Source organism: Eptatretus burgeri, chromosome 9 (assembly GCF_056783735.1).
Source record: "Eptatretus burgeri isolate ZD-2024b chromosome 9, Ebu_testis_v1, whole genome shotgun sequence".
NCBI lineage: Eukaryota > Metazoa > Chordata > Myxini > Myxiniformes > Myxinidae > Eptatretus > Eptatretus burgeri.
In genome coordinates this window covers 91949648-91970687 of record NC_140969.1, presented here as the reverse complement: position 1 = coordinate 91970687, position 21040 = coordinate 91949648, and the positions used below count along the sequence as shown (strand labels likewise).

Genomic DNA, 21040 nt, shown 5'->3' with positions numbered 1-21040 from the left:
AAGCTTTTTGATATGTATCTCACATCCGGCATCTTTGGCCACCGGAAGCCGCTGAAAGAGCACTTTGTGTCAGATCTTTTTTGTTCTCAACAGTGTACATTGTTTTGAGACGAACACTTTGTGATCGTTTTAGCTTTGTGTGGAACCCCACTTCCCTTATACATATCTGGATCTCCACAAACTCTCTGATCTTGTTTTCACTGTGTGTTTGCACTGTGAGCAAAGCAGTCTTTATGTTTTTAGGGGTAATGTCCTGAGTAACAAGGCACATCAAGTCTTGACTATTTGTAGTGAAGACCGAGAATCGTTCAAGTTGATCCATCAGCTTTTGATGATCTTCTCTGTCTCTTTTGATCCTTGAAGTGCCGATATCCTTGTTGGCAGAAGGTGCATATTCTGCATCCTTTATGGTTAAGCTGAACATGTCGGATGTCTCATCAGCAAGGGTTGTACACTAGATGCTTTTTTGTTCAGAAAGGAACTTGGAAATTTATATGAACATCGTCAGCATTTAATATATTGTTACGTCTGAGGGGGGGTATGCATTCAAAGGGTAATTCGGATGTTTAATTAGGTATGCCATGCTGTTTGAGTTTACCAGGATCTCGATGTAATAAGTAGCAATTCAGTGGTGATAAGTTGTCTAGTAAATGTCCATTTCTTAAAGGGGGAAATGATAATTGTCACTTAATTAGATAGGGAGACGGGTTAGGGTAAGTGTGTCTGCGTAAACACTTTTAGTATTCCCTGGAGGCTTGCCGTGACGTCACAGGACAGTGCCGCGGATGGCTCCGCCCCGTGATCACGATTGGCGGAAGGCGACGGCGGAGGGCCAATAAAACGGCTCGATTGGAAGTGACGAGGACTCGAGGATAAAAAGGTTCTGTTCGGGGAAAAGGGGCGGAAGAAGAAGATCGATAAAGAAAAACGGTTTGGTGGAGGCTGTTGGGCTCGGAGCGTGCTCTATTGTTGTGCTGGTTCGTTCCTGGATTGATCGTGTCTCGTGGCCTCGCTGTGCCTCGTGCCTCACCTTGGTTGGCTCTGGGGTTCTGCTGGCTCGGAATACGGGGTCGAACGGCGGGCGGACCTGCCTCCCTCTCCTGCTCGCAACTTGGCGCCAGAACTGGCTCCCTGGCGGCTGTGAGCGGACTTGGGCCGACACCAGGAGGTTGACAGCACCACGGTGTCTCCTGCCCCTGACGAGCGCAACGCCAGCTCGTCCGACGCCAATCCAGGGACTGTTGCGTCGACACCACGGGCCAGCCTGACCACCAGGACCTGTGTGTGTGTGTGTGTGTGTGTGTGTGTGTGTGTGTGTGTGTGTGTGTGTGTGTGTGTGTGTGTGTGTGTGTGTGTGTGTGTGTGTGTGTGTGTGTGTGTGTACCTGGAGCCTTAGAGGGTTTGAGATTTGTATATCCATTGGAATTGTTTGTGTTTTCCCCACGCCCGAACCCACACCACCATCCCGTCGAATCGCCCCGGATCCCTCCTCTTGCCGAGTCTTATTATTTCTGGTTAGGGAAATAAACATTATTAACTCAGTGAAAAGCGACTCGTGCCACCTTCCTCGTCCCATTTGCGGTAGAGCGATTAAAACCGCCATCTTTGGGTTATAAAAAAATAAACCGCCTCCATTGTTTCAGCTCATTCTACGTTAGCGGGACTGTTCAAGTCCCGTGGACGTCACATTGGCGTCAGGGTGTTGGATGTTCGAACCCCTCTAAATTATATTTGGTATCGGGAGAATATACCAGGATTAAAATCTCGCCACGAATTGGAATATAAAATTACTACAGAAAAGCACGCGAGCGCGGGAAAATTTTGGCGGGAGTTTTCAAATTAAATTTAATTGGCGGAAAACGGGACTTCTGCACCATGGCGGATGTGCAGATGTTTGAGGAGGAAGGCCACATGTCTGGCAGCGAGTCGGGGGAAGAAGGGAGAGACGGGGGTAGGATTGGAACCTCCCCCATTCCGAGCGTGGACCGTGCTTCATCGCCCGTAACGGGGCCGGCAGCGCCGGAAACCGGCGCGATGACGATCCAGACAATGTTGGAACGTTTCATAGGGGACATGACAACACAAATGGCAAATCAATTCGTGACACAGAGGGCAGAAATGACGGCACAAATGGCAAAAATGACGGCACAGGGGGCAGAAATGGCAAATCAATTCGTGACACAGAGGGCAGAAATGACAGATCAATTGGGGGTAATGGGGGAACAATTGGGTGCACGGATTGATTTAATGAGGGATGAATTGGGGGAAAAGATGGAGAAAATGAAAACTGAGATGCAGGAGTGTGTGGATGTTCAATTGGGGGAAATACAAAGTAAATTCGAGGATAGATTGGAGGAAACAAAGGTAGAAATTACATTGGAGGGGGAAAATATACGGAAAAAATTGGTAGATAAAATTGATGCAACGAACATTCGGGTTGATAAAGTGGATGAAAGCCTGGAACGTCATCGTGCCTGTGTGGATGCTCGTATGCAGCTGCAAGTAGAAGAGTGGGGAGAGCTGAGGAAGCAAGGGATGAATTTGGCGGAGGAGGTAAAAGGATTGGAGGGTCGTTTGGATGAACAAGATAAAATTATGAGCCAAGATGAAGTCTTGGATAAAGGCCTGGTAGAGCCGTCTTTTGTAAGTAGAGTGTCCGGGTTGGTTGAGGAGCAGCTACAAACTCGCGACGGAGCCTTGGAGGAGGTTGTGCAGGCCCAGAAGATCCTGCGGGAAGAGGTGAATCGGTCCATGAGGCAAAATTGACCCATGAGACCCTCACCACAAAACATCTTTGGCCACAGTGGGCTCCGAAATTGGATACGCAGCCACAAGGGCGTTTGATCCCTGGGCTGGATTCGGACAAGGGAGAAACTGGGAAGTGGGCCACCGGGAAAGTGATCCCCCTGGTAAATTTTGACGGGTCAGGGAGCGTTGAAGCTTTTCTGACGTAATTTGAGCGCATTTCCTGACTAAACCGGTGGAATGAGTGGGAACGTACAGGGAATTTGGTGGCAACGTTGCGGGGACCAGCCGCAGATGTGTTAAACGTGATCGCGGAGGGGATGTTGACCAGCTCCCACATTTGCGAGGCGTTGAGCCGTCGGTTTGGGTTCGCAGCAAACTGTGATCTGGTGCGGGCCCAGCTCCAGCACCGCAGATTAAAGCTGGGTGAGACAGTGCAGGAGCTGGCACAGGACATTTACCAATCAGTCAGGATTGCGTATCGGGACCTTACAGTGGAGGCATGGGACAGACTGGCACTAGAGAAATTTTTAGCTGCTCTTCCTGACCCTGAGGTCCGAGCGCTAGTGGAGCTACAGGATCCACCCACCGTGCACCGAGCGGCCGAGTGCGCGGCCAGGCTGGCCTCGTGGAGTCGGCCGGGTCGGGTGCCCGAGAGGCCATCGGTGACAATCCGACAGGTGGAGATTCGGGATCAGGGAGGGGGGCTGGGAGAAATTGGCATTACCCAAATGTTTCAGGAAATTTGCCAGAAACTGTCAAGTTTGATAAGGGGTAATTTGGTAGTTGGTGCGCCAAAGTGGCGGGGTCCAGCCCAGCCAATAGAGCAATTCGATAATGGCCGAGGGGGTCCGGAACCGGAAGAGACATTACACCGATACGCACGGGGGCCTTTTCTGGGGAGTTGTTTCCGGTGCGGGCGAAGACCATACATGCAACGATATTGCCGGTACCCGGCGATGGAGAGACCCTCCAATAGACTTTCAAGCCCGGAGAGGATGAATCCTCCTGCTGAACCGCCAGGTCTATCCGAGGTGCCCTTACCTAGGTCGAGTCCGGAGATCACTGTCGGGGGTCGGAAGACTAGATTGGGCTGAGCATATAGGGCCATGCTCGGCTGCTGAGATTGTGGAGAAGTACCTCCTTTGGTGAAAAGAAGTGAATTGTGGGAAAATTGGCATGGGTTTGTAAGTTCTGCTGGGTTTTAGAGTGACAATAGGGACAGTGGGTAATTGGTAACAAAGCGAGCACGAGTGGCTGTCCAATGGCTGGTGCGTGGATCGGGTGAGGAAAAGTGCTGTGTGAGTTGTTTCAAGTTAATAAGTGAAATGTATGGTGCACACGTTGATTTTTTATTGGACATGGTGTGGTAACAGGGAAGGTAATGGTCGGTGAAGTGTTAGAAATGCAGGTGTCACATGTAAGGCCGATGGGGTGGGGGAGTCATGTGGGTTTTGTGGGTGGGGATGATGTGCTTGTCCACAGGGATTGCTGAAGCTCACGGTGAGCGGGAATTGCGACCCCCTTCAAGGAGATTCACCCCTGGTGGCTAATGGTGACAGTGTCTGGAGGCAACTGGGAGAGGGTCTGGTTGGGCGACCAAGGCGGGTAGGACCTTGGCGACCCAGGAAGGCCAGAGGAGCCAGTGAGACCCCTTCCAGTGTGTTGTACGGGGTTAGAGCTGATGGCTACCAGGGGGGAGGGAATCAAAGGGAGTGGGGCGGAGAAACGTCTGGGTTGGACTTAAGCTTACCTGTGGGCATGGTTGCACCTGAGATGCCCCCATCATCTTGTGGTAACCCACCCCACGGCCATGACGGGATTCAGCCTGCATCATTAAAATGGGGACCATGACCTAGAAATGTGATGATGACCATGGTGTGAGTGTTGTGAAGATGTGCGAGTCCCACTCGATCCCGCACAACTTGACATGTGCAGCAAGGGCATGATAGCCGCATAATTTTGGGGCAAGCAAATTTGAAAATTGGCTCCCCAGGTAACGTTGGGTCTATTAGTATCCACTGGGGGACGTGGTCAAGTGTAAATATCCCATGAATAGTGTCGTTAAGGCTTAGAGTAGGAATGTAAAGTATAAGTGTTGTGTTTTTGTGGAACCTTTTGTTTCTCCTCCCCAGATCACTGGAAGAGTGTTGGGCAAGAGCGATGATCCAGAGGATGGAGTGCAACTTCGCTCAGTGCTCTCATGTGATAAAATAAAAATAAAAAAATGAATGATTGTTTAGGCGAGGATAAGGCCATAAGGGGGTAGTACATTAAGCAAGATAGGTAAGTTAGCTGCGGCTCGCTGCCCATTGCCCCTCCTACTTTATTTCGTTAGGTTAATTAGGTGTGAGTCATTAAGTGTTAAGGCTGGTACGGTAGTGCCTGTGATATACCTTGCAGGAGCTGCAGTACCAGAGGAGGGGTATGCATTCAAAGGGTAATTAGGATGTTTAATTAGGTATGCCATGCTGTTCGAGTTTACCAGGATCTCGATGTAATAAGTAGCAATTCAGTGGTGATAAGTTGTCTAGTAAATGTCCATTTCTTTAAGGGGGAAATGATAATTGTCACGTAATTAGATAGGGAGACGGGTTAGGGTAAGTGTGTCTGCGTAAACCCTTTTAGTATTCCCTGGAGGCTTGCCGTGACGTCACAGGACAGTGCTGCGGATGGCTCTGCCCCGTGATCACGATTGGCGGAAGGCGACGGCGGAGGGCCAATAAAATGGCTCGATTGGAAGTGACGAGGACTCGAGGATAAACAGGTTGTGTTCGGGGAAAAGGGGCGGAAGAAGAAGATCGATAAAGAAAAACGGTTTGGTGGAGGCTGTTGGGATCGGAGCATGCTCTATTGTTGCGCTGGTTCGTTCCTGGATTGATCGTGTCTCGTGGCCTCGCTGTGCCTCGTCTCGGTTGGCTCTGGGGTTCTGCTGGCTCGGAGTACGGGGTCGAACGGCGGGCGGACCTGCCTCCCTCTCCTGCTCGCAACTTGGCGCCAGAACTGGCTCCCTGGTGGCTGTGAGCGGACTTGGGCCGACACCAGGAGGTCGACAGCACCACGGTGTCTCCTGCCCGACGAGCGCAACGCCAGCTCGTCCGACGCCAATCCAGGGACTGTTGCGTCTACACCACGGGCCAGCCTGACCACCAGGACCAGCTACGTTGTGTGTGTGTGTGTGTGTGTGTGTGTGTGTGTGTGTGTGTGTGTGTGTGTGTGTGTGTGTGTGTGTGTGTGTGTGTGTGTGTGTGTGTGTGTGTGTGTGTGTGTGTGTGTGTGTGTGTGTGTGTGTGTGTGTACCTGGCGCCTTAGAGGGTTTGAGATTTGTATATCCATTGGAATTGTTTGTGTTTTCCCCACACCCGAACCCACACCACCAACCCGTCGAATCGCCCCGGATCCCTCCTCTTGCCGAGTCTTATTATTTCTGGTTAGAGAAATAAACATTATTAACTCAGTGAAAAGCGACTCGTGTCACCTTCCTCGTCCCGTTTGCGGTAGAGCGATTAAAACCGCCATCTTTGGGTTATAAAAAAATAAACCGCCTCCATCGTTTCGGCTCATTCTACGTTCGCGGGACTGTTCAAGTCCCGTGGACGTCACAATATATATATATATATATAAATAAAATATATATAATATATATATATAAAAAAATATATATTAACTGACAGTGGGTCTGTCTTTATTTATATATGGACTGCTTTTGACATTTACATGTGGTACATGCTTGGGAGCCTCATCGGTATGTATTGCTGTCTACGCTATCGCTGATGATTCGCCAATAAGTGATGAAACCGGTCCGGTAGCTGAGGGGGTGAATCGCATTGGGATTCTCATGTGTGTACTGTGTGTGAACATCTTTATAGTTGTTGAGGAACTTTGGGAAGGGTTTGAAACAGTGTTCGCACTTACCTTGTGTACGTCTTCTTGGGTTGCTTTCTGCAGCTACTTGGGCTAGAGTAGTGTGGGAGGGGTCAATCATATATATATATATATATATATATATATATATATATATATATATATATATACATATATATACATATACATATATACATACATATATACATACATATACATATATACATACATATACATATATACATACATATACATATATACATACATATACATATATACATACATATACATATATACATACATATACATATATATATATATATATATATATATATATATATATATAAAACAAGGTTTTATAAACTACTAGACGACCCGTAAACTCGTTGGGTTCCCGTTGTGACAGCTGTTAACAAAAATCATTAAAAAAAAAAAAAGATAGCTCCAGTGAACTATACCGCTGAGGTTGTTTGCATTGACCAAATAATCCTGAAGAGTACTTGCCTGAATTGGGAATTGATTTTTTAAATAATTTTTTCCGTTGCCTGATTTTAACGAAACTTGATATTGCGCGTCAATGTGAAAAAAAAACCAGGAGAAAAGAAAGTCGAAGAAATTGTTGTGCGTAATCTTCTAAACACAATTTTATTTATTAATGAACAAGGAAGTATTAGATCAAAATGGCGGTTTATTTGATGCTTAAAAATAAATTGTTCTTTGTCTATACTAAATGCTTGAGATTTTAAAATAATTCATTTGAAGAAAAAAAAAAAAAAAGATAGCTCCAGCGAACTATACCGCTGAGGTTGTTTGCTTTGATCAAATTCTCCCAAAGAGTACTTGACTGAATTGGGAATTGATTTTTTAAATCATTTTTTCATTGCCCGATTTGAACGAAACCTGATACTGCACACTGCAGGAGAATGTTGAGTAAAATAGGCCGAAAATTTTTGCGCTATCGTGTACCGTTTTGGCTGTATTTCGGGAACATATATATATATATATACACACACACACACACACACACACACACACACACACACACACACACACACACACACACACACACACACACACACACACACACACACACACACACACACACACACACACACACACACACACACACACACACACACACACACACACACACACACACACACACACACACACACACACACACACGATGAGAGTTTTAGTAATATATAGAAGATACATGGTATGCTGTTGGTCATGAAACCAAAACAAGATTTTGCTATATTATGGCCTATTTTGTATTTTGCTGTCAACCACAGCTGCAGTATTGACATATGTATTGATTATTAGCATATGCCTCATTAATCCAGCCATTTTGACACCAAATTTAGCTATGTAGCACTATAATTCATGGATTGATGGCCGATCAAGCATATTTTCAAAATCGGTATAATGTGCATACATCAAATTATACAAAAAAAATTTACACACACGGTCGCACAACTTGGTGAACACAAAAAAAAAGAAAGAAAGAAAGAAAAAAAAGCGCAATATAAAGTGTCATCCAGGCTGGGTGTGATGGGTAAAGGTCAGAGATAAACCCTGGCCTGAAAGACAGCTTGGAACATCTATATTTCCTACGAGTTGCAATTTTGTCTGAATCTCGATATTTCCTGACTCTCAGAGCACGAGTAGCACATTTGATTGGTCAAGATGGCATAAAATAGCAAAATATTTTGTCCAAGTACTGCTAAACTGGAGGGTTTTGAAAGTGCTAAGAAGGTGATTTATGTTCTACAGTGTTCAAGTATACAATTCAATTGAAATAATATAAAAGTATAAAAGGCTGCAAAAAAATTTCGGAAATTTATCATCATTGATGCACGGTCTTTTACACAACCTTATTGAACACATTACACATGTTCTTCGTGACTTAGTTGCGCCCTTTATGACAACGCCAAAAAAGTTTCCTGTATGGAATGATTTTCAGTTTTGTTTGACTGGCAGACAGGCAGGCAGACAGGCAGATAGACAGACTCAAACAATGACCTCACTCCTCTGTCCGCATGCTCGCACGGGACGACATTCCGAACAGAGTCAAAGTACTGCTAAACTGCAGGTTTGTGTTCCGATTCATGTTCAAAATATAATATAATATTCAATTGAAATCAAGTAGTTCCTCGATCATAGACTGATGTCTGCAGACAAAAAGTCAAAGTGAACAGATTGCTTAACTCCACTTTTCACTTCGCATGTGGGGTAAGTAACCATGATTACAAGACAAGGTTTTTCAAGTTAGTTCGACAATATGCAGAAGTTTGTGAATTTAGACAGGAAAGTAAAATGTAGATTTCAAGTTGTACAATTCACAAGCACAGGGACAGGATTTCTGTATTTTACTATTCTTTCGCTTTAAAATCGACAAAATGGTTAATGATGTAATTATTGTTAGTATGAGACTTAGCATTCGATGTGTGATGAAGCTGAAAGTTGTACAATTACATTAAAGATGCCGTCAGATATACACAGGGTATCCCACAAGTTGATAAACCCCCATAAAACACACATTTCTAGGATAAACATTTAGATTTAGGATCAGAATGGAGATGGACTTGCCAACCCCATGCGTTTATGACTTAAAGAAAGTAAATCAATAAAGTAAAATAATTGAAGACTGAGCCAGCGGGGTGAACAAATTTCCAGGCATGCTTCTCTTCTGCTCAGAAAATCAGCTGATGCACATCTTCAACAATTGTATTTATAACTTTTTTTTAAAGGCCAAATGCATGGGGTAAGCAGTGCTACCTATTCTGATCCATAAGCTAAATAAATATCGATGCCAGAAACATGTGTTTTCATCTAATGTTTCACTATCTACAGCTTGGCAAAAGGGGGTTGTCGATCTATGGGACACCCTATGCATGTATGTGTGCGTGCGCGTACACACCAAGAGAAAGATCACCAAGGTTTGAGAATTTTGAAAACTAGGAAAGGCTATTGGTAGCAAACTGAAACACAGCTAACCCACCGACATGTAGGAGCGAGTGCCGACGAAGGAGTTGGCCATCGAGTCAATGAGCTGCCCACTGACTCCAAAATCACAAAGCTTGATCTCTCCACGAGAATTCACCAGGATATTAGACGGCTTCACATCTACAAGCAATCGGAATCATTTTAATAAATCAACCAGCAGAGTGTTTGTGCAGCAATTAAAAAGGACATCATTGGCATCACATTTACAGGTTCTAACAATTAGAAAGCATTACTCTAAGAATGCTCAAAAAAACAAAGCTATGAATTTTATTGAAAGCAGACTCTTGGCTTCCATTATAAAGCTCATTATTTGGCATTGACATGCAAACTTAACTTGTAATAGGGTGACTTTAATTGTCACTGATGTTTAAAAAAAAACAAAACACAAACAATGCGAACAACAACTCAAGTCCCATTGGTGAAGACAATGGCACTTGGAACAAGGAAAATGAATAATAATTAACGACACTCCAACTGGATGGCGATGATGTGATGCTCTGAGTACTTCCCCGTTTACTGCAAGATGCATCTCAAAGCACCACCTACACTATCTATTATCGTGCAAATGCTGCTGTTGCCATGGAAATTCAGCTACCTTTTTTTCAATGGATCCCACAAACGTTCACATTTATCATTCCCAACCTCCAAAGCCAAAAGGATTTGTTTTCAGAAGACTTGCCAATTTGGGGGCAACAGTTCGAATGCATTACATCTCAAATCATTGCTATGCAAGCTTCTAAACTCGAGGATAATTTCTGCAAGCAAGGAAGATTTGCAATTTAAATTTTGGAAATGCATTTTTGGCAAATCTAGGTGGCAGCCAAAAACTGCATTCGATATCTGGTGACAAATGAATGTCAACAGAATGGCTTGCTTCCAGTCAAAGAAACAAATCAGCAAGTGTTAGGCATTTATCAACAAGAATCTCAGGTCATGAGAGCACACACGTTTTCACGGTATCCGCAGCAAATAGAGTTCTTACCCCTGTGCATGATTTGATGCTTCTCTCGCAAGTACGTCAACCCCTTGATAATCTATTAGAGACAATGAAAAGGCGTCAAATAAAAAGATATTTCTCAGGAAAGCCACGCATGCACATTCATTTGATAGCCACGTGGAATAATATCAAGTATTCCATTCCATAAACAAACAAATTTAAGACAAACGAGAACAGCACTTGGTAGAGCACAAACCTCTGCCAAGCTGAAACGTTTACATTTTGTATGCCACTGAGAAGCTGACTCTGGATTCGAACCTTCAATATCGAATCGGCTTGTTCTCGTCACCTACTCAACTCATCCCACCACGTTTCGTCTGAATCCATCCACAACTTTTTGAGACATCATGCTACATATCGTTTCTGTGTCTCTCTGTCTCTGTGTCTGTCTCGCTCACTGTGTGTGTGTGTGTGTGTGTGTGTGTGTGTGTGTGTGTGTGTGTGTGTGTGTGTGTGTGTGTGTGTGTGTGTGTGTGTGTGTGTGTGTGTGTGTGTGTGTGTGTGTGTGTGTGTGTGTGTGTATCTGTCTCGCTGTCTCTCGCCCTCTCCCTCGCCCTGTCGCCCGCCCTCTCTCCGTGCCGCCCGCCCTCTCTCCGTGCCGCCCGCCCTCTCTCCGTGCCGCCCGCCCTCTCTCCGTGCCGCCCGCCCTCTCTCCGTGCAAAGAATCACTGAAAAAATTCTCGTATCTTGATCCGGATTTGGATCTACATCAAAATCAAATGGATTCGTCCTCGTAATACACCCAACCTGTCCACTAAGTTTCGTCATACTCTGTCCACAACGTTTTGAAATATTGGGCTCAAAGAGACAGACAGACAAACAGACAGGGATGAAAACGTAACATGGTCCACCGTAACCTGGTCGGTGGGGGGGGGGGGGGGGACAAATATATTAGCAAGCAAACAATGGAAAAAAAGGGAAGTCAAAGATACCTCCTGTCATGCTTGTGCTTGCTCAATAACATCATAGAAGCAGAAGCAGAAGCCCTATGCTACTTGGTTAGTTAGATCTGCGAGAAGTTTTAAAACTGTTTCAAATAACAAAACGCTCCCATTTTCATGCCAAGCATCATCAGCATCCTACTATTCATTTGCAATTGGTCACTGACCTTGACATAAATACAAATTATTACGGACCGACATGTATCGAACAAACAGTTTCAAATGGAGCACCTAGTCACCATTCGAGCATTTAAATTGTATCAGATGCGGCAATATATCAGATGCGTCAAAGGGCGGAGGAGCTCCTTGTGAGCCAACGGCCATCCATATCTAGTGCCCAACTGTGTCTGCGGACGTCCTCCTGCAGTTGGGTCACTTCTTATTAGGAGGTTGGTGGCAGGATTTGCACTCCGGCCACCGTAAAACCCTTCATTCCGCAAAACGCAAAAACGCAAAAAAAATCTGAAAACCCACTCCGTGGGAGTACCTCCTGTGCAGCTTCCCTTCGCAGGGCAGCTCACCGGATGATGGGATTGGGGCAAAGCCTTCGGGACCCCCAATCTTTGATCGGAGGGAAACCACGGGGTAACATCCCTGGGTCAGATTGCGGGAGAGTGTGTCGGAGTGGTGCTGAGGTGTTGTCCACCAGACGGCGGTCTCCTTGGGTTAACCTGAGGCGGTCCCTTCGGGTGGGTGCCTGGAATGTCCTATCCCTAAGAGAGGATGATCACCTGTCTCTGTTATCATCTGAGCTCAAGCGTTTGGACATCGGGATTGCAGCTCTCTCTGAGGTTCGGAGACCGGATTGCGGCGAGATAATGGTGGGTGGTTACACCTACTATTGGTCTGGTCGCTCTGATGGTGACCATACCCAAGGAGTTGCTGTAGCTGTGTCCAATAAGCTGACCCCAATGATAATTGAGGTAACACCGGTCAACGAGCGTATTATGAGATTAAGGATTCGTCACTCCTTAGGTGTCATTTCCCTGGTCTCTGTTTATGCTCCGACTGAGGCGAGTAATCTCACCGTGAAGGATGCATTCTACGCCACGCTCTAGTCTATGGTTGATCAGTGCCCCAGACGAGATACTCTTCTAGTCTTGGGGGATTTCAATGCATCGACTGGAACTGATAGGGATGGTTATGAGGTATGTGTTGGTCCCCATGGGTCAGGAACTATGAACGAGAATAGCACTAAGTTCCTTGACTTTGCAAGAAGTCATGGACTTAGGGTGGCTGGTTCATGGTTTCAGCGCCCACAAGCTCATCGCTGGACTTGGTATTCCAACGCTGGCTGTGTGGCAAAGGAGATTGACCATGTCCTCATTGACGGTCGTTGGAGGATGATCCAGAACTGCAGAGTCTACCGGAGTGCTCAGTTCCTCAATACTGACCACAGGCTTGTTGTAGCAACTCTAAAGCTGCACCTTAAATCCTGGAGAATGGTACCATCCCAGCCGAGGCTGGATGTTGCCAAGCTCAGGGATGAGAGAGTAGCTGAGGAGTTTGCGAACAGGTTGAGTGGACACTTGGGGGGTCTGGGTGCTTTGGGGGGTCCTGAAGAGTTGTGGAGCGCCTTCAAGACCACCGTCCTTGATGTTGCCGGTGGATGTCTTGGAGCTCACCGCAGGGCAAAGAAGAATTTTGTCTCTCATGGGACACTGGATACCATTGACCAGAGTCGCAGGGCTAGGCTGAATGGCAGAGCTGAGCTGTTCAGGGAGCTGAGGCGTAAAACTGTACGTGCACTGAGGGTGGACAAGGAGGCCTATGTGCGAGGAATCTGTGAGGGGGTAGAGCATCACCTGTGGACAGGTGATTATCGTCCCGCTTACAGGGGAATTCGCGCATTACGTTCATCCAAGCCCATCCCTCGGAGCACTACAGTTCGAGCAGAGAGTGGTAGGCTCTTGACAGAGGAGTCTGAAGTGAAGGCCCGCTGGGCCGGTTACTTTGAGCGGTTGTACCAGGCTGATCCCCCAACTGTCGAGTTGGACGTCAAGGGTGTTACAATCCCTGTTGCTGACCCTCGAATCAACTGTGGTCCACCTACGCTTGTGGAAACACGGGCTGCGGTGAACCAGTTGAAACGGGGCAAAGCTCCAGGGATCTGTGGCATCCATGCTGAACTTCTCAAGGCTGGTGGAAATGCTGCACTCGTGTCGTTGCATGCAGTTTTGTGCTCTGCCTGGAACACAGGCATCATCCCAACTGACTGGAAGAGGGGCCTTGTTGTCCCTCTCTGGAAAGGGAAGGGTGATCGCCAAGACTGCAACAACTACCGAGGGGTGACGCTGCTCTCAGTGCCGGGCAAGGTCTTTGCTCGGATAATTCTCGATAGGGTTCGCCACCATCTGCTTGAGCACCAGCGTCCAGAGCAGTCAGGCTTTACACCAAAGAGGTCAACGATTGACCGTATCCTTGCACTTCGTGTCCTCACCGAACGCAGACGAGAGTTTCGGCAGGGGTTGCTTGCAGCCTATGTTGATCTCTGTAAAGCGTTCGATTCAGTGAATCGGGATGTCCTCTGGAGGATTCTTGGTCTTCGTGGGGTGCCACCAAAACTGATCGATCTGATGTCTGAACTCTACTCTGGTACTGAGAGTGCTGTGAAGTGTGGTGGTACCATCTCTGACTTATTTCCAGTTGTTACTGGAGTTCGTCAGGGATGTGTACTTGCCCCCACACTTTTCAGCACTTGTATGGATTGGATTCTAGGGAGGATGTCGGAGAGATCAAGTTGCGGTGCATCATTTGGGAATGTCAAGATCTCGGACCTTGACTTTGCAGATGATGCAGTCATCTTTGCGGAGACTTTAGACATCCTTTTGGGGGCCCTCGAGGTGCTGAATGAGGAGTCGGAGCCGTTGGGATTACGGGTTTCTTGGGTCAAAACTAAGATCCAGGCTTTCGGTGACATCTTGGATGCTGCTGTCCTGTCTGTGTCTGTTTGTGGTGAGGATGTTGAGGTCGTGGAGAGATTCACTTACCTTGGCAGTGATATTCATGTCTCTGCTGGCTGCGAGTCAGAGGTCAATAGACGTCTGGGTCGGGCCTGGGGAGTCATGGATTCACTGGATCATGGGGTGTGGCGCTGCCGGTACCTGTGCGGGAGGACGAAAGTTCGAGTCTTCAGGTCCTTGGTACTTCCAGTCTTGCTCTATGGGTGCGAGACTTGGACTCTGACCAAGGATCTGAGACGGAGACTTAATTCCTTTGGTACCAGGTCTCTTCGGAGAATCCTTGGCTATCGCTGGTCGGATTTTGTGTCCAACGAGCGGTTGCTGAGAGAGACTCGGATGAGATTTGTTACCTGCATAGTCCGTGAGCGTCAGTTGCGGCTGTATGGACATGTGGCTCGTTTTCCTGACTCTGATCCTGCTCACCAGATTCTCTCAGCGAGGGAGTCTCATGAGTGGAGGAGGCCAGTGGGTCGACCACGTGCCTCATGGTTGCAACAGGTTGACCATCATCTCAAGGAGATGGGGATGGGCCTGGCATCTGCCTGGGGGATGGCCAGACGGAGGCCCCTGGAGTACCGGCGGAAAGTGAACGCAGCGACGTGCTGTTCTGGCACATGCTCCCATACCTGACCTGACCTGTCCACTAAGTTTCGTCATACTCTGTCCACAACGTTTTGAAATATTTGGCTCAAAGAGACAGACAGACAAACAGACAGGGATGAAAACGTAACCTGGTCCACCGTAACCTGGTCGGTGGGGGGTGGGGGGGGACATAAATATATTAGCAAGCAAACAATGGAAAAAAAGGGAAGTCAAAGATACCTCCTGTCATGCTTGTGCTTGCTCAATAACATCATAGAAGCAGAAGCCCTATTATATGCTACTTGGTTAGTTAGATCTGCGAGAAGTTTTAAAACTGTTTCAACCAACAAAACGCTCCCATTTTCACGCCAAGCATCATCAGCATCCTACTATTCATTTGCAATTGGTCACTGACCTTGACATAAATACAAATTATTACGGACCGACATGTATCGAACAAACAGTTTCAAAATGGAGCACCTCGTCACCATTCGAGCATTTAAATTGTATCAGATGCGGCAATATATGCCAATTGTTGCTCCCAGTTTGCCGGCTCGGCGACAGAAGACGCCATTTGCATTTTTAGCCGCCTCCGTCGCTATCCCGTTTTTGACGCCGTGCAGGTACGGGCAACTTACTAGTTACAATTAAAGAAGGTTGACAGGATGGCTTTCTTACCGCGATGCTCACTTTTCCGAGGATCTCTTCCGGAATGCGTCTGGCCTTCTTCAGCACCAGGTCCAGAGAACCACCATCCTGAACACAAGCACACGCAAGCTCGGTTGCCAGGCACCTCGGCCTGCACACATCAGCCAGTAGTCTTGATGGCCTCCCAGTCAAAACCTGATCTCTGTTGTATTTGCAACAGGCTCAGGTATCATATAAACTCTTGCAACGGTTTATCTCCATTCAGTCCTGGACAATTTGAATAACAATAATAACAATAATAACAATAATAACAATTTGAATAAATGTAACTTCACTCCCTCCAATACACATCCCAAATTGACCACAGCCCATCCAGTCTGACTTCCCAATTTCTCTCCCCTACCATGTGCTCCATGCAGATACTGATCTCTCCATCACTGTAAAATGCCCCGTAGAAACCAACGATGTACGGAGAGTTACACTCGTGGAGAACTTGCAGCTCCCTAATTATTTGGTTTCGAATCGCTGGCTTTATCTCCAGATGGATGAGCTGCACAATGAAAAAAAAGAAGAAAAAAAAAAAAAAGGTCAAAGCAGGAAGATACAAAAGTAATAACTATGGGCAACAAGATACACAGGCAAACACGATTTGAAGAGCTTATCCATTTACCTTGCGAGCCATGACAAGGTTGGATGGCTTATGAAGCACCTTGGTGACAACACCACCATTACCAGCTCCGAGCTCACACAATCGAACAAAGTCCTCATCTCTCAACTCGCCAACCTTCTGCTTCTGTGTGAGGAAGGCCTCAAGACGCTTGCGTTGCTGTTCATCCAAATCCAACTCTCCCAACTTTTTCTGAAGTGCCTCCAGGCGTGCTCTACAGCCAGGTATCAAACCCTTTGGTGTAGGAATCCTCCATCCCAAAACAACAATGGTCACATTCTCCAACCAGCATATTATCCTCTAAGGATTGAACAACAAAAATAAATTCATTCCCTCTGTATACAAACAATCCTTTCGACCACCGACAACGTATCACTTGGCCAGACACCATCATGTGCACCTCAATTACCCATACCACCACCACACGATAACCCCCATCCCCACATCCCACTCACTGGCATGCAAGCACACATCCCCAAAACATAAAATGACGAAATAAAATACAACCATTCACACACAAACACAGCTCCGTCCGTCGTCCTCACTTTCGAATGCGACACCTGCAGCCCTTTTCTAAGCACACATGGCCTGCATCACCCACCCCCAACTCGCACCATACTCCCATCCACACACGTCACCTGCACCACTCCTATCTCATGTCATCTCAAGCAAGATGCCATGCCATGCTTGCACCTACACCACCACTGCCCAATCCGAACACGGTGACACCCGCGGTCTCCCCCCACCTCCGACCACGACACCCGCGGTCTCCCCCCACCTCCGACCACGACACCCGCGGTCTCCCCCCACCTCCGACCACGACACCCGCGGTCTCCCCCCACCGCCGACCACGACACCCGCGGTCTCCCCCCACCGCCGACCACGACACCCGCGGTCTCCCCCACCTCCGACCACGACACCCGCGGTCTCCCCCCACCTCCGACCACGACACCCGCGGTCTCCCCCACCTCCGACCACGACACCCGCGGTCTCCCCCACCTCCGACCACGACACCCGCGGTCTCCCCCACCTCCGACCACGACACCCGCGGTCTCCCCCACCTCCGACCACGACACCCGCGGTCTCCCCCCACCTCCGACCACGACACCCGCGGTCTCCCCCCACCTCCGACCACGACACCCGCGGTCTCCCCCACCTCCGACCACGACACCCGCGGTCTCCCCCACCTCCGACCACGACACCCGCGGTCTCCCCCCACCTCCGACCACGACACCCGCGGTCTCCCCCACCTCCGACCACGACACCCGCGGTCTCCCCCCACCTCCGACCACGACACCCGCCGTCTCCCCCACCTCCGACCACGACACCCGCCGTCTCCCCCCACCTCCGACCACGACACCCGCCGTCTCCCCCCACCTCCGACCACGACACCCGCCGTCTCCCCCACCTCCGACCACGACACCCGCCGTCTCCCCCCACCTCCGACCACGACACCCGCCGTCTCCCCCACCTCCGACCACGACACCCGCCGTCTCCCCCCACCTCCGACCACGACACCCGCCGTCTCCCCCACCTCCGACCACGACACCCGCCGTCTCCCCCCACCTCCGACCACGACACCCGCCGTCTCCCCCACCTCCGACCACGACACCCGCCGTCTCCCCCACCTCCGACCACGACACCCGCGGTCTCCACCCCCCACCTCCGACCACGACACCCGCGGTCTCCACCCCCCACCTCCGACCACGACACCCGCGGTCTCCCCCCCACCTCCGACCACGACACCCGCGGTCTCCCCCCCACCTCCGACCACGACACCCGCGGTCTCCCCCCACCTCCGACCACGACACCCGCCGTCTCCCCCCCACCTCCGACCACGACACCCGCCGTCTCCCCCCCCCACCTCCGACCACGACACCCGCCGTCTCCCCCCCACCTCCGACCACGACACCCGCCGTCTCCCCCCCGCCCACGACACCCGCCGTCTCCCCCCCGCCCACGACACCCGCCGTCTCCCCCCGCCCACGACACCCGCCGTCTCCCCCGCCCACGACACCCGCCGACCCGCCGTCTCCCCACCCGCCCACGACACCCGCCGTCTCCCCCCCCCCGCCCACGACACCCGCCGTCTCCCCCCGCCCACGACACCCGCCGTCTCCCCCCCGCCCACGACACCCGCCGTCTCCCCCCCCCCCGCCCACGACACCTGCCGTCTCCCCCCGCCCACCTCCGACCACGACACCTGCCGTCTCCCCCCGCCCACCTCCGACCACGACACCTGCCGTCTCCCCCGCCCGCCCACGACACCTGCCGTCTCCCCCCGCCCACCTCCGACCACGACACCTGCCGTCTCCCCCCGCCCACCTCCGACCACGACACCTGCCGTCTCCCCCCCCGCCCACCTCCGACCACGACACCTGCCGTCTCCCCCCCCCACCTCCGACCACGACACCTGCCGTCTCCCCCGCCCACCTCCGACCACGACACCTGCCGTCTCCCCCCCCACCTCCGACCACGACACCTGCCGTCTCCCCCCCCCACCTCCGACCACGACACCTGCCGTCTCCCCCCCCCCACCTCCGACCACGACACCTGCCGTCTCCCCCCCCACCTCCGACCACGACACCTGCCGTCTCCCCCCCACCTCCGACCACGACACCTGCCGTCTCCCCCCCCCACCTCCGACCACGACACCTGCCGTCTCCCCCCCCCCACCTCCGACCACGACACCTGCCGTCTCCCCCCCCCACCTCCGACCACGACACCTGCCGTCTCCCCCCCACCTCCGACCACGACACCTGCCGTCTCCCCCCCCACCTCCGACCACGACACCTGCAGTCTCCCCCCCCACCTCCGACCACGACACCTGCCGTCTCCCCCCCACCTCCGACCACGACACCTGCCGTCTCCCCCCCACCTCCGACCACGACACCTGCCGTCTCCCCCCCACCTCCGACCACGACACCTGCCGTCTCCCCCCCACCTCCGACCACGACACCTGCCGTCTCCCCCCCACCTCCGACCACGACACCTGCCGTCTCCCCCCCCACCTCCGACCACGACACCTGCCGTCTCCCCCCCACCTCGACACCTGCCGTCTCCCCCCCCCACCTCGACACCTGCCGTCTCCCCCCCCCCCCCACCTCGACACCTGCCGTCTCCCCCCCCCCACCTCCGACCACGACACCTGCAGGCTCCATCAGCTCCACCGGCGACACCTGCAGGCTCCATCAGCTCCACCGGCGACACCTGCAGGCTCCATCAGCTCCACCGGCGACACCTGCGGGCTCCATCAGCTCCACCGGCGACACCTGCGGGCTCCATCAGCTCCACCGGCGACACCTGCAGGCTCCATCAGCTCCACCGGCGACACCTGCAGGCTCCATCAGCTCCACCGGCGACACCTGCAGGCTCCATCAGCTCCACCGGCGACACCTGCAGGCTCCATCAGCTCCACCGGCGACACCTGCAGGCTCCATCAGCTCCACCGGCGACACCTGCAGGCTCCACCGGCGACACCTGCAGGCTCCACCGGCGACACCTGCAGGCTCCACCGGCGACACCTGCAGGCTCCACCGGCGACACCTGCAGGCTCCACCGGCGACACCTGCAGGCTCCATCAGCTCCACCCGCAGTCCACCCCACACCCCGACAATCCACCTGCAGTCCAACCCCCCCCCGACAATCCACCTGCAGTCCACCCCCCGACAATCCACCTGCAGTCGACCCCCCCCCCGACAATCCACCTGCAGTCGACCCCCCCCCCCGACAATCCACCTGCAGTCGACCCCCCCCCCGACAATCCACCTGCAGTCCACCCCCGACAATCCACCTGCAGTCCACCCCCCCCCCGACAATACATCCCCCTCCGACAATACACCCCCCCTTTCCTCCCATGCAGGTCACGAGAATCACACCGCTTCAATCAGCTCACTTCACTTTCCCCTTCCCTCATAAAGCAAACTTCACTTGCCTGAACCGCAACCCATCATCCAGTTTGCCGTCGAGCCTCACGTCACTTCCCCGTTAAACCATTCCCCTCACTCACCCAGTCAGTACCTCATCACATGGACTCAGTCGATAAAAACCCACGTCCAATCTAAACACGTCCCAATGCAAACCGCTCATACTCACTCGTTAGAGGGAACGGCCGAACCCGCTGGCGCCCACTCGCCGATGTTGTTGCTGATTTGTAGCGGCTGCGGTCTCGGTTTTGGCATGGCAGAAAGCTTGGACGACAAGTTTCGGAAACGACGAAAAAATAAACGAAGCTCGATCGCACCACCGCAGGCTGAACCGCCTCAAAACGTCACTTCCGCCAACACCCACAAAATACCGGGCTCGAGCGATCCAGCGCAGGCTGACCCGCCTCAAAACGTCACTTCCGCCAACACCAGAAATATCGGGCTCGAGCGCTCCACCACGGGCTGACCCGCCTCAAGACGTCACTTCCGCCAACACCCCGAAATACCGGCCAATGTTCTTCTTCTTCATAAATTCCGTACACTTAATTTTCAATTCTCACTTCCTCCGATGAAATATTGTTTTCAGCTCTCGCCGCAACGGTTGCGCAAATTTCGGTAGTTTTTTTTTTCTCCCTATCGCATCTCGTTCCATCTCTTTCTATTCCCACTCCTCCACTCTTCCTTTTTGTCAACAATCC

The 21040-nt window shown here is 50.9% G+C and overlaps 1 protein-coding gene across 2 annotated transcripts in view; it reads right to left on the bottom strand.

Annotated features, from left to right (window-relative positions):
* The window catches only part of MAP2K1 (mitogen-activated protein kinase kinase 1), a 32026-nt gene extending 11203 nt beyond the window's left edge, over positions 1–20823 (bottom strand). Inside the window, exons 1-6 of one of the 2 annotated variants that reach the window (XM_085896104.1) lie at positions 20512–20823; positions 16420–16666; positions 16153–16299; positions 15780–15857; positions 10601–10652; positions 9614–9738 (exon numbers count right to left, since the gene is read on the bottom strand). In XM_085896104.1, coding sequence (XP_085752230.1) covers positions 9614–9738; positions 10601–10652; positions 15780–15857; positions 16153–16299; positions 16420–16666; positions 20512–20597 — 735 coding nt within the window. In that variant the 5' untranslated portion in view covers positions 20598–20823. The remainder of the gene's footprint in view (positions 1–9613; positions 9739–10600; positions 10653–15779; positions 15858–16152; positions 16300–16419; positions 16667–20511) is intronic. The other variant, XM_085896106.1, reaches the window with a different exon arrangement.
* Between the last annotated feature and the right edge of the window lie 217 nt (positions 20824–21040).